The sequence below is a fragment of the Trichechus manatus genome, unplaced genomic scaffold, assembly GCF_000243295.1.
Source record: "Trichechus manatus latirostris isolate Lorelei unplaced genomic scaffold, TriManLat1.0 scaffold00069, whole genome shotgun sequence".
NCBI lineage: Eukaryota > Metazoa > Chordata > Mammalia > Sirenia > Trichechidae > Trichechus > Trichechus manatus.
Window position 1 is genome coordinate 2,403,012 of NW_004444005.1, and position 14,122 is coordinate 2,417,133.

Genomic DNA, 14,122 nt, shown 5'->3' on the forward strand with positions numbered 1-14,122 from the left:
TCCTTAGAAGCGCGGATACATCTCACATACTTTGGACATGTTATCAGGAGGGACCAGTCCCTGGAGAAGGACATCATGCTTAACCAAAAACCAAACCCGTTGCCATTGAGTCCATTCTGACTCATAGCAACCCGACAGGACAGAGTAGAACTGCCCCATCGGGTTTCCAAGGAGTGCCTGGTAGATTTGAACTGCCGACCGTTTGGTTAGCAGCTATAGCTCTTAACCACTATGCCACCAGGGTTTCCACATCATGCTCAACAAGATAGACACAGTGGCTTCGACAACTGGGCTCAGACAGCAACAACTGTGAGGATGGCACAGGACTAGGCAGTGTTTCATTCTGTTGCACACAGAGTTGCTATCAGTCAGAACTAACTTGATGGCACCTAACAACAATTTTAATAGTAACAACAAACCCTTCAGTTGTTGTACTTATAGTGCCTATTTAATCTTCCTAAAAAATCCTACTAAGTAGCTACTGTTCTCTCCATTTTATAAGTGAGGAAACAGAAGCACAGAAAAGCTAATTAAGTTGCCTAAAGACACTGCTAAGTGACAGATCCGAGATTCAGACAGAGGAATCTGGCTTCAGAGTCCATGTTATTAATCACTCCACAATATTGCCTGTCCTATGTAAAGAGACAGGAGCCCTGGTGGCACAAGCGGTTAAGCACTCTGCTGCTAACCAGGTTAGCAGTTTGAACCCACCCAGGGGCTCTGCAGGAGAAAGACCTGGCAATCTGCTTCCAAAAAGATTAGAGCCAAGAAAACCCTCTGGGGCAGTTCTACTCTGTCACATGGGGTTGCTATGAGTTGAAGTCAAAGTAGCTTTCAGAACATTCCAAATTTTCACTGCTTTTCTTAAAAGGCAGCCACAATCAGTATGTGCCTGTGTTCTTTTTTCTGGGGAGGAAAATCTTAGTTGTATCAGTTGGAGAATTACTAGTTAAAGAGAGATGCCTGTATAAACTGGAGTGTACCAAATTGCAGAAGGTGGCAAATTATGAATAGGCTGGTTTCACTCAGGGCTTCAAACCAGTTCCTCCCGGTTCTATCATGGCCGAGGAAGCGACATCGGAACAGACCTGAATTTTTAAAATTTGGGTTAACCGGAACTATAACCAGAACAGAAAAATTACAGGTGGAAGCCGGGCTAGAAACTTAATCTCACTATTAGAAAACAAGGGCAGCGTTTATGTGTTGCATAGCAACCAAATCTCTTGCCATTCCGATTTGGGGCGGAGTCTAAAAAGGTGCCCCGCTCAAATATAGTGACCAACCAGGGGCTTTGAATGTCTGTCCCTCTCCTCAGTCCTGGCAATAATCCTGTCTCACGCATCAGGCTCCTGAAAGGGCTCACTACACCTCTTTTAAGTCTCCTCCGGTAATTTGAGATCTTTCAGCGAATGCATATTAACATTGGCCTGAATCGTGCATTTCAAAAACAATTGAGGGTTAATCTAGGCCACTGCTACCTTCTAATGGAATGAATACAATCTCTGTAGCATTTGATATTTAATGTCTCATATTCTCCCTCGTTATTTGAGAAAGTGAGATCCGGAAGTTGTTTTACTACTACTGTGGCTACTTGGCTGGCGGAGGTTGGGTCTCTCATTACGGTTTACCTTCAGGTCTTAGAAATGCCCCGACCGGGTGGGGGGTGGCGGCGGGAGGAACTGTGTGGCCAGTGCGTCCCGTTCAGTGAATTCTTACCCATATTTAGACCTCGTCACCACGCCCGCTCTAAGAACAAGCCAGACCGATCACTCGTCAAAGGAAGTCGCCGCCGGCAGCTCCTGACCCGGAATCGGATCCCAGTCCCGCCTCCTCCGCGCCAGGCTTCCTTCTGCAACAGGCGTGGGTCACGCTGTGGCTCGCTCTTTTTCTGCCGCCATCTTGGTTCCGCGTTCTCTACACAGTAAGTGCCGTCTGCCCAGCTATTTTCTATCCATGGCCATCCGCCTTTCTTGCGAGCTAAGCCGCCCCGGGGACTGTGTTAAGGAGACTTGGAAGCCTTATGGGGCTGCAGGATCCCTACTCGGCCGTGGGAAGTGCGGCCTTGAGGTCTCCGGACAAAATGGGGTCTGCAGTTGGTGTCCTGGCAAAAACAGGGCAGAAGCGGGGCCGGCCCGGAGTCCAGGGCCGGGAAGGTGGGAGCCGTTCCGATGTTGGGGGCGAAAGTGTAGTGCTTCCGCTATTGAGAACGGCTTCACAAGAATCCATAGGAGGTTAAGGGGACATGGCCTTGGAACTCCCACCCCGTTCTTATTGCGACAAATGAGTGTTGGGACTAAAGACACCCTCTTCCCCTTCCTCGCTCCCGAAAATCGGTAAACGGGAGTCTTGGAGGCCCCAGCCCAGGCAGCGTGAATGGAAGAAGGGGACGGGATTCGAGGTAGCGTCTGAAGTCGCCTGTGGTTGGGATTCTCGCCCTCGGGTTGAGAACGCAGTGATGATTGCTGGCCTTGTGGGATTTGGAGTGTGGAATAAAACGAGCCACGGGCACTGGGAAGTCCGCTCTCTGCGGAGTGAAGAGGCGCAGTGAGAAGGTGATTCGTTTGATCAGAGCTCTAAGGATCACGTCATTTCCCACCCATTCCTTACTATTTTGGGGAAGATTGTCTCCAAGCATACACTCGTGATGTTTTTCCTAACAAGCCTCCTTAGAGGTTTTAAGAATTTTTGACTCTAGGTTGGGCAGGAGAATGGATCCCAGTCAGTTCAGACCTCCTTTTTATTCCCTTCCTTTAGAAATGCCCGGTGAAGCCACAGAAACCGTCCCTGCTACAGAGCAGGAGTTGCCACAACCCCAGGCTGAGACAGGTATGTTTCCCTAGCCCCCTTAACCAGTTGACCCTGTGATTATTTGGCGGGTAAAGTGACGAAGAGGGAGTGTATTTCTGTCCTTCGGAAAGTTAACGTTGGGGCTGTAGCTTTACCAGGAAGGGGAGACCATAAAACTAACTGCTATCCTGGAGGGATGGACTAAAAATAGTATCTTTAAGATTTGAGGATATTAAAAGCTCCCTAGCCTGCCTTGTGGTGTGCCAGCTGTCTCAAAAGGAGCTCTCCGGTGGAACCTCCGCCTCACATAGGAAAACTGGACAGGGAAGGGTCTCAGTGATTCTTACCAATCGGAACTGGATGACAGGCCAAGGAGACCTGAGCTTTTGTGAAGTTCCAGCCAGCAAGTTGCATCGAGGTTTTAGATAGCAGAGCTTGGCGTTGTGCCTTCATCACATGTCTGGATGTGATGAGTACCATTGGTAAATGTGTTCTACTGGGCCCCCCAGGTCTTCCTAGGTCAGTTAACTGGTTCTGTGGGTTGGTACGGAGGTATTTCTTGTGTACTGGAATAGTGCCTGCACCAACAGCTTGTCTGGAACCCAGGATTGAAATAAAGCCTTACTTTGGCTGCTTTTCAACTTTGAAATTGATGGGTGTACAATTTAGTGTGAAGGCAAGTGTTGAATTCTGGTGAAAACATCTCCATAGAATACTTGAGAGAGGGGACAGTGAAAAAAATTTTAAGTAATGCTCTCCTTGCTAAGTTAATTGTGCAGAACTAAACGAAGGGAATCTTCGAGCTGTAATCTCCCATTCTCCTTGCCTTTTTTTTTTTTTTTTTTTTTTATAAAAGTAACTCTGTCCTTGCCTCCCTTAGCAGACAACCCCGTTTCTTGCTCTTTTGAGGAGAATCCTTGCCTTTTTTTTTTTTTTTTTTTTTTTTTAATAAATTCGGTTTTTTTAAACTCCACTTTTCACTTAAGGGCAAATTCTGTCCCGTTTTGGAGTTAAAATAGAGTTGTTTGTAGTTGAAAGCCTTAAGGTCCTCCCTCCCCACCTGTCTGATTTTAGCAGCTGAAGGGATTAATGCAGCTGCTAAACAGGAGGAGGCCCTAAGCTGGAGACTGAACCATATGAAGTCCTTGAATGACAAGGGACTTAAGGAGATAAAATAAAAGACTGATCTCTAAATATCCTGTAGTTTCAGTGCTAAACAAAACCCTAGAGACCTGTATTGTGGAACAACTTAATTTTACAAAGATGGAAACTGGAATTTAGAATAATCTGGTTCCAAGCTTCAAAACTAATGCCATTTACTTCTGAAGCAGTTTTTAGAGAGTGTTGTTAAATTTATTCCTGAATAGTCTGAGTGGGTTTATAATATTGAAGGGAGTACTAGTGTTCAACACTCAGGATTTTGTCTATAAATACAATTAATCTATCAGAATGAATGCGAAAACTAGCTCAGGGAATTTTTTATGATGTCAAAGCAAGTAGTGTGGGTTTTATCCCAACTGGAGGCCCAGTCAGAGGAAAACACATTCCATGTCTTAACTTCTGATTAGCCTGTTTGAAAGTTTTTCACTGTAATCATGAGACATTGACCCTACAAACTCTCCAAGAAAAACTGGTTGAACCACTTATCTTTTTTCTATAGTAGAATACCATAAGAACTTCAGAAATACTGGTTGAGTAAATTGTGGGGTTTGGATGCTATAAGGGTTTTTGGATTTTGTTTGTTTTTGTTTTTTGTGATTTGACACTCTCTTCTAGGGATTGGTCTAATCCTGTGTTATCTCCTGAACGACAGGCACGCTGTTTTTTCCATCTTTTAGAAAACCTTTTACTTAGCTTTAATCTAGTGCCAGACATCGGTCTGTTTTGGCATAATGAAATATTTATGCAGATTAAGAGGTGGAGAACTCGCTGATTCATTTCCAAAATAGAACCATAGTCCAGTTAGACAAGTTGGGTTACAGTTTCACAATACAGCCCCTACCCTTGTGTTTAAGCTCTCCCCCTGGAGGTCTAATTCATCTTGGATTGTTATCTGAAGAGCTAACATTACCTAGAAAGGTCTGTAGGAATTACGGAGTCTAACCCATTTGTGTTTTTTTGGTGAGTAAACTGAGGCATAGGGAGGCTAAGGGACTAAAATATTTAATGCTTGGTATTAAATTCTGAAGACTTTCAACTTCAGGAATTGTGTCAGGCACCCGCTTCCTAAAACGATTCTAACAAAGTCAGATTTTTTCTGACGTAGTGGAAGCCTCAGAGTATAAAGACCTGTTTTTTGTCATTCAGTTCTGATTCCCCATCATTATCACCACTCACTACCCTCCTTGTTCCAGTTTTCAATATCTGTTTCAGTTAGTTCATGATCCTTGGGTGGACAGGATAGCACAGCTGTTCTTCTAGTGGTAATTTTATTGCTTGTAAGAAAGACTTCTGAGTGAGGTTCATTGAGGGAAGGAGAGGGCACAGCTGAGAAAGAGTAGAAACGCATGTTATTCCCACCCCACTCCTGGGCCTGTGCTCACCATTTAGAGGTTGATGGAGTCCTCTTAGACTATTCTCCCACCCAGAAATAGTTTGCTTATTTTGGTAGAATTTGGGAAGTGAGGGAGATGAGAGAGAGATACTCTCACTTGACCACTGTATTAAGTATGTTCGGGGAAGGTTGTCTAATGCTGTGTGGTGACTTTCATTTTCAGGTTTAAAACTTTAGTGTTTCCTGTGAGGGGTGTTGTACCAAATCGGGACTGCATAACTCACCTTTGTTTTTTCCTTCCCCCTCCTTCTTTATCCCTTTTTGCTTTTCTCCTCCAGCTGTGCATCCTGTGTCTTCATCCTTAAGTGTCACTGCTGCCTTGGGGCAGCCTGGACCTACCCAACAGTGCCCTCTGGCAACCACTAACCAGCCTTCCCCTTTCCCTCCTCCCTCTAATGTTGCCTCAACCCCTTTTGAAGCCCCTTTTCTTCAGTCATCCTCTGGGATAGCCCTGCCTTTGGGAGCTTCCCCCTCCCCCTCTGGTACCCCAGCTTTCCTACCAGACTTAATAGGTCCTCCCATCTCCCCAGCTGCCTTAGCTCTGGCCTCTCCCGTGATAGCTCCAGCTCTGAAAGGTGCTCATTCCCCTTCACCTCCCTTGGCTCTTGTGGCCTTGGCTCCCCCTGCAGTTCAGAAGAGCTCTGCTTTCCCACCTAATCCTCTGACTTCACCTCCAGTTGCTAAAGCTGAGTCAGTGTCAGTGACATCTCCATCAACTACCATTGCTCCCCCAAGCCCAAAGACCTGTTCTATTCAAGTTCCCTCACAGGTAGTCCCTAACCCAAAAAGTACCTGCAGCCCTCCAGGTATAGTCAGTGCTGCTCAGTCCCACCTTGTAATTCCCTTAGCCCCTGATCAATCTGGATTAGCCTCCTGTCCTGAGATGCCACCCATCACTCCCATTGCCATCACTTCCCCACAGGTCACAGGCATCCCTATTCCCCCAGCTCTGACTTCTCCACAAAATCTGGTAACCCTAAAGGAGTCCATTGGTCCACCGGCTGCCTTATCTCTTTCAACCCAGTGTATTCCTGTGGCCACTTCTCAAAACACTGTGGCTCCTAGCGACCCAGTTTTCCTCACTTCTGTGGCCTCTCATCTTGCACCTTTATGTCAGAGTTCTTTTGGTTCTTCTGTCCAACCTTCAGGTCAAACAGACCAAAATAATCTCTCAAATCCTACTACAGTGGCTAGCATTCCTGTAGGTCATTCTTCTATGGGGGTCTCTTCTCCTTCTCAAAGATCTGTAATTCCGCCCCTTCATTCCAGAAATGAGGTGGTTCCTGCTGGTGGGGCTCCAACTTCCCTTCTGCCTCTTAATGTTGACACAGTCCCTTCTGCCATCACTAGTATAGCTTCCCACAGCCCTTCTGGCTCTCCATTATCTCCTACAGACTCTCTCATTCTCCAAGGCTCTCCTAATGCCGATTATCATCAGCCTTTAGTGGCCTGGATTCCTGGTGCTTCTCCAGGGAGTCCAAGTTTAAAAGAAGCTCCTGTTTCTTCTCTTGGAGCCACCCCACTTGTGATGACTAACCCTTCTACAATTTCTGTAGCGCCTACTGCCTTTGAGGTAACTACTTGTATGTCTCCTCCAGTTTCACCAGGTTCCATAAGCAGTAAGGACCCAACTTCCCATAGTGCATTGATTACGGGACCCGTGACTCCCAAAGAGTTTCCTACTGCTCAAGAAGATTTCCAGACTATACCTATCTCTCCTGTAGAAGCCCCAGTGTCTCCAGCCCAGGCAGGACTTCCCACCAAGAAAGACTCTACTCCGTTGGCATTGTCAGTCCCTAAAGATTCTTCTCCCCAAAGTGCATTATCTTCTCTAGAGATGTCTCTTTCTCCTGAAGCCACCTTAGCGAAGAAGAGCCTTGTAGAGCCTCTTCCTTTAGTTAAGCCAGCCAGTGCTCCTCCCTCTCCTCTGAGTGTTCTTCACTCCCCAGCATCTATAATCAAGACAAATCCCTGTGCAAGCCCAGACCCTGCTAGTCTGCTCCTCAAAAGTTCTCCCACTACCCCACCAGTAGCTACCACAGCAGCTCCCGCAGGTATTCCAAACAAGAAGGATCCTGCTACCCCTGCTGGAGTGGCTCTTATAACTACCAAAGGTACCTCTACTCCTACAACTACAGCCTGCCCTTCTCTAGAAGGAGATGTCTCTTTAGTTCCTAAAAGCCATCTGGCTAAGGAGGGTACTTCCAGTCTTGCTACTTTACCTTTGGTTCCTTCAGCCTCTGAAAGTTGCCCTATGGCTCCAGCTCTGACTTCATCCCCCCAGGATGTTTCTGCTTTTCCAGCTACCTTGGCACGGGCCTCTGAAATTCCCAAGTCTGTGCCCTTTCCTTCTCTTCCCCCAGCTGGGACTCCTCTGGATGCAAAGGAGATTGATAGTATTTCTCATACCTCAGCATTGGTACCTGCAGCTTCCTCTCCTGAGGGGCCCCCAAATGAGAAGGACTCTGGTGCTTTTGTTACTGCATCTTCTGAGGAAACTCTGACTGACTTAATTGACTCCCCATCTCCCTTAAGGACCAGTGTATCTCCTCAGACTAAAAGACCTCCAACCAAGAAGGGTTCAGCTACTTCCCCTGCTACCTTGACTCTTGCTCTTTCTGTTTCTAAAAATGAACCTGTTATCCCTGGTTCCCCAATTGGAAATCTTTCATCCCCTGTTTCTCCACTTGAAGCTTCCCTTCCTTCAGATGCCAGTCTCTCTTTTCAGGGCCCTAAAGGCTCACCAGCCAAGAAGCATTCTATTCCTCCATCCCCCAAAAGGGCTCCCACTTCCCCACCTGTTACTCCTGCTTCCCCCAAGGAGGACCCTACTGTCCCTTCCCCCAAAGATACCCACACTTCCCCAGCTATGACTCCTTCCTCTGCCAAAGGGTCCCCAGGAACCCCATCCCCCCAAAAGAGCCCCACTCCCTCACGTGTAACTCCTTCGCCTTCAGAAGAGGCCCCAGCAACACTATCCCCCAAAGGGGCCCCCATTCCCCCACCTGTGACTCCTCCCTCTTCCATAATGGCCCCAGCAGTACCATCCTCCAAAGGGGATTCTGCTCCCGCACCTATAATGACTCTTCCCAAAGGGGCTCTGGGAGCATCATCTACCGCATCATCTACCACAGGGGCCCCAACTCCCCCACCTATGACTCCTCCTCCTTCCAAAGGGGCCCCAGCAACCCCGTCCCCCAAGGATGTCCCCACTCCCCTACCTATGATTCCTCATTCCAAAGAGGCCCCCACTCCCTCACCTGTCACTCCTAAAGGGGCCCCTGCTCCCCTCCCTCTGACGACTCCTCCCACAGGGGCCCCAGCAGTACCATCCACCAAAGGGGCCCCCATTCCCTCACCTGTGACTCCTCCCTCTTCCAAAGGAGCTCCGGCAGCACCATCCACCAAGGGGGTCCTCACTTCCCCACCTGTGACTCCTCCTCCTTCCAAAGGGGCCTCTGTTCTCCCGCCTACGACGACTCCTCCCAAAGGGGCCCCACCAGTACCATCCACCAAAAAGGCCCCCACTCCCTCGCCTGTGACTCCTCCCTCTTCCAAAGGGGCTCCAGCAGCACCATCCACCAAGGGAGTCCCCACTCCCTCACCTGTGATGACTGCCCCCAAAGGGGCCCCCATTCCCCCACCTGTGACTCCTCCCTCTTCCAAAGGGGCCCCCATTCCCCCACCTGTGACTCCTCCCTCTTTCAGAGGGGCCCCCATTCCCCCACCTGTGACTTCTCCCTCTTCCAAAGGGGCCCCCATTCCCCCACCTGTGACTCCTCCCTCTTCCAAAGGGGCCCCAGAAATTCAGTCCACCAAAGATGTCCCCACTTCCCTGGCTGTGACTCCTCCCAAAGAAACCCCAGCAACCCCATCCCCCCAAAGTTCCCCTACTCCGCCAGCTTCAGTCACCTGTCCCTTGGAGGCCATTGCACCTCAGCCGTCTAAAGGGCTCCCAACAAACAAAGGCCCTACAGCTCCCAAAGAAGCTCTTGTCGCCGCATCTCCAGAAAGTGCATCAGTCATCACAGCTCCCACTCAGAAAGGTCCGTCAGCCAAGAAGGGTTCTGTTCCTTCACCTTCCGTGTGCCCAGATCCCGCAGTTAAACGTGGTACGGGAGGACCACTTTCTACAGTGGCTGCAGCTCCTCTACTGACAGTCTCCTCTCACTCTTCTCCAAAGACTCCCAAAGCCCTCCCTGTTTCTCCTACGAAGGGCAAAGATTCTGTTCATGCCCCAAACGTCCCCTTGGCTCTTCCTCCTGAGTCTAAGACATCTACCCCTCTAGCAACAGCTGCCTCTGAGAAGGTCCTTCTTAAAACTGGATCAGTACCTGTCTCTCCAGCACCCACCCCATCAGTCTCTCTGCCTCTTGCTCCCTCCGCAGTTCCCCTTCTACTTCCTAAACAGCAATTTCTGCCGTCCTCACCTGGGCTTGTGCTGGAATCACCCTGTAAGCCCCCAGCCCCTGCTGATGAGGATGAAATGCCGCCTCTGATTCCCCCGGAACCAGTCTCGGGGGGAATGCCTTTCCAGCCGGTCCTCGTCAACATGCCCATCCCCAAATCTGCTGGGATCCCTGCCCCAGCCCCCTCTGCCAAGCAGCCCATTCTGAAGAACAACAAGGGTATTTGCCTTGGTGTGCTGTGTGCATGGTGTGTCGCCCACACCCCTCTTGGGGCTACCCACCAATACTAACCCTAGGGTGTGTTGCTTTCTCCAGTGTATCTGCATAGAACATAGAATGATAGTTTTAAATGCAAAAGCTTTAGGAATATAAAATAAAGTCTTGGTTTTCATAACCTCAGATAGTCCATTGTATATCATCATTGTGACTCTGGTCACCAGACTAAACCCTGAGTTTGCATCGTTTTTTACCTAAATGATCTCTGACGCTGAAAACCAAGACCCACCAGACTTGTAATTTGCTTTAATCTCTGCCACATCACTAACCTTGTCCCTGGGCCTGGGATTTGCTAAATTGTTGAGGAATCTGAATCTACGTGAATTTCTTTTTACTTCTAGACTTAGTAATGACCAGTTGCCCAGGGACTCCCTTTTGTTAAGAATGTAGAGACCTGTTTTTCCTAGCCTGAGAATTGTGCAGGAGTATGCCCTTTTCCCCCGCTCAGTAGTCTTTGTTGATGCTTGGTCTTTCAATTGAGGGAAACTTAAAATATCTGAGTTTTGTTTGGAAGAAATGGGGGAGGTTACAGGACAGTAGTGGAGAAGGTGACTATTAGAATTATAGATCGGCATCAAGAATTTTCAAGCTGTATTGATTAGATCAAATTGCTAGAGTGAACGGAAAATAAGGTTGAATGTGTGTACACAACTGCTTCTGACCTGCCTTCACAATGCGCTTTATTTTTTTTTTTTTTTTTTTTTTTTTTTTAACAAATGTATTTTGGAGACACCTTATCTGGCAGAACTTTTCTGGGATGGTTGGGCTGTTGGGTAAAATGTGGAGTTAATTGGATCATTGTTGTTTGCTTGTGTCAGGAAGTGACCACACTGAGGAGAAAGAAGCAGTCATCATATATAAACCACTCAGCTGCACCTAGTGATTACCACTCATTTCTGGGGCTCAGTCTTTAATGGATGTGTACACACTCATCTCCGACTAAGTTGGGGCTAGTGAGCTGGCTTCACACGAGTTGGTTAACATTAAACCTTGTGAGGTCTAGAGTAAGCCAGTAATCTCTAGTACAGGCATAGTGAGCTGCCTCCTCCCTGCAGTTTCTACTATTAAATGGTAAAAGATATTTGTCTTCTTAGGGTCCGGAACAGAATCTGACAGTGATGAATCAGTACCAGAGCTCGAAGAACAGGATTCCACACAGGCAACCACGCAACAAGCCCAGGTGGGTGTCCTCTTACTAATTGGTATAAGCACTGTGGTCAAGGAAGCATTGAAGAACCAGGCTTGATCAGAGAAGCCAAGTTGTATATTTGGAACTGTGAACCTTAATAAAGAGAAAACCACATGGGGATCGTGGTATCCGGGTCTTAGGTTCCAGTCACTCACGGTTTCTTTATCTCCTCAGCTGGCAGCAGCAGCTGAAATCGATGAAGAACCAGTCAGTAAAGCAAAACAGAGTCGGAGTGAAAAGAAGGCACGGAAGGTAAGATTTCAAGTTCTAAACAAGGATTAAAGGTTTTGAAGAAGCAATTTTTAAGAGAGCTGAACACCTGCAGTGAAACTCCTGGTACTGGTGGAATCGAATCGTGATTAAAGTAATAGAAGTTACTATGGCAGAGAGCCCAAGGGTCCTGGAAAACCAGTTCTTAGCCCAGGAAAAGACTTTGCTTTGGATTTGGTATTACTATGTATCTTGCTTCCTGAAGCTGCTTCTAAAGAAGTTGAAAACCTGGTGCTCTTTTCTATACTTAGGCTATGTCCAAACTGGGTCTTCGACAAGTCACAGGGGTTACTAGAGTCACTATCCGGAAATCTAAGAACATCCTCTTTGTCATCACAAAGCCAGATGTCTACAAGAGCCCAGCTTCAGATACCTACATAGTTTTTGGGGAAGCCAAGGTAAGTAAAGTTTTCTTGGGAGTTGTTCTAAACCAAAATTTCTCAACCTTGGCGCTGTTGACATTTTGGGGTAATAATTTTTCACCGTTAAGAATTGCTGCAGACCTAAGTGACTTTCTGCAGTGATATATAATGAGTAGAGACAAGCATTTTCAACTGTATAATAGGTTCCTTGAAGTGGGTTGAGAGTGAGACTCTGGAAAAGATACATATGGTTTGTTTTCATTTACCACAGACTAATCTCATGTGAGTCTGTATTGTGTGTCCCATAGATTGAAGATTTATCTCAGCAAGCACAGCTAGCAGCTGCAGAGAAATTCAAAGTTCAAGGCGAAGCTGTCTCAAACATTCAAGAAAACACACAAACGCCAACTGTCCAAGAGGAGAGTGAAGAGGAGGAGGTATACCAAGAAATGTTTTATATTTTTAATCCTTTCCGTATAGCAGTATATTTATGTTAATGGAAGGATTCATATATTGTTTTAGGCTCTGAAACCCCACTGATTTAAGTGGTTTTCAGTTATAGTAAGAACTAGACTCAAGAGGCTCCTGACTCCAAAGAACTACTGAGGTCATTCTTGCCTCTTAGTTCATTGAGTTTTTTCTTCTCCTGTCTTAGGTCGATGAAACAGGTGTGGAAGTTAAGGACATAGAATTGGTCATGTCACAAGCAAACGTGTCAAGAGCAAAGGCAGTCCGAGCCCTGAAAAACAACAGTAATGATATTGTAAATGCTATTATGGTAAGCATCCAAGCCTTTATTTCTTGATTCCCTCTGCCCTGACCAATTCTGAGTGGCTTTTGTGAATCTGATTAACATTGTTGAATTGAACCCTAAATAGCCCTCATGGTAGCATCTTGAACATGAGTAATGTCTTTGAAATAAAAGGATACTAGACCCTTCTTTATTTTCTCTGCTTAATATCAGCCAAATCCAAAGTCTCATTCCAAAGCCTGGTGGCATAGTGGTTAAGAACTCGGCTACTAACCAAAAAAGGTCGGCAGTTCAAATCCACCAGTTGCTCCTTGGAAACCCTATGGGACAGTTCTACTCTGGCCTGTAGGGTAACTATGAGTCGGAATCAATTCAACGGCAATGGGTTTATCCCAAAGCCTGTTCTGAGCTCAGGTTGCCTCAGGTTTTAATAACCTGAAATCTCCCAATTTGCCTCTGATTTTCTCTTTTCTCTTTTACAGGAATTAACAATGTAACCATCTGAAAACGAGGACTTTTTTTGGTGTTTCAAAAGAGTAACTGTAGTTTGGTTTGACATTTGTACTGTTTCTATCATTAATAAAGTTATGGCTTCTTGTTGGATGAACCCAGTGGGTGCTTGGTCTCTTCCCCCCAAAGAACATGAAGGCTGTAGAGAAGAACACAGGTTTATCACCCTTAATACCTCAGCTTCTGTTGAAAAGATTTATTGCACAGATCCCCCTTAAAGCCTCAGTCTTTTCATCCCTTGTAAAAATTATTGTTTTAAGCAATCTGTTAAGGCCTTGTCTTCAGATACTACAGCTTTACTATGAAGTTACTCATTTCCAATTTCTGCCCTAGATGTTAAACCCTTAGCAAATCTTGATTCCTTTTTATCTAATAATCAGCCCCTCTGCATTCTTTCTGGATACATGTTGGGGCTCATCTGTTCTCTGAGAAGCAGTTTGCATTGGTTACATCTTGACACACGAGGGCTTGATAACAGTGTTGGGCTAGCGAGTGGATGTATAGGGAAAGACTGCATTTTATAGAAGATGAAAAGCTACTTCAGGAAGGGGAGGATTTTGACTTCTGTGTACGGTGCGGGTGCTCTGCTCTTGGCCACGCACTGTACAGACACTGCAGATACGAGTATGAAACCATCAAGAAGTCAACCTAGTTAGGAAAAACTTGTTGAATGATTACTATCTGGCAAGCATAGTAAAGAATATGAAATAATATCCCTGCCCTAAACGTGTTTGTGTGTTTCTTTTTTTTTTAAATCTACAAGAGTAAAGTTTCTGAGTTTGAGTAGTCAAGAGTAGGGTTTTCAAGAACCAGAGGACTTAAAAAATGGGTGAAATGGGGTAACGTGGAAGGCTTGGGAACTAAGATTTTTATCATTGAATTCAGTCTTCTGAATCCCAATAATAGAGTAGGCATTATTTTAGATGTAAGTGAAACAGGACCAGAGAAGTTAAATGATTCCCCAAGGACAGGCACCAAAAAGCAGGCTGAGCCTTATGACTTCCCATGTCACTG

At 46.4% G+C, this 14,122-nt stretch overlaps 1 protein-coding gene across 2 annotated transcripts; it reads left to right on the plus strand.

The window, feature by feature from the left end:
- Positions 1–1,690: 1,690 nt before the first annotated feature.
- NACA (nascent polypeptide associated complex subunit alpha) lies at positions 1,691–13,205 on the plus strand. 2 transcript variants are annotated; one of them, XM_004379910.2, is made up of 8 exons: positions 1,691–1,921; positions 2,755–2,826; positions 11,121–11,206; positions 11,390–11,467; positions 11,737–11,883; positions 12,156–12,284; positions 12,503–12,625; positions 13,081–13,205. In XM_004379910.2, the coding sequence occupies exons 2-8, from the start codon at positions 2,757–2,759 to the stop codon at positions 13,093–13,095; spliced, it is 648 nt and encodes a 215-aa protein (XP_004379967.1). In that variant the 5' UTR covers positions 1,691–1,921; positions 2,755–2,756; the 3' UTR covers positions 13,096–13,205. The 2 variants fall into 2 exon arrangements, with proteins under 2 accessions (XP_004379967.1, XP_023590317.1); XM_023734549.1 differs by lacking the exon at positions 1,691–1,921 and adding an exon at positions 2,136–2,153.
- Positions 13,206–14,122: the final 917 nt, after the last annotated feature.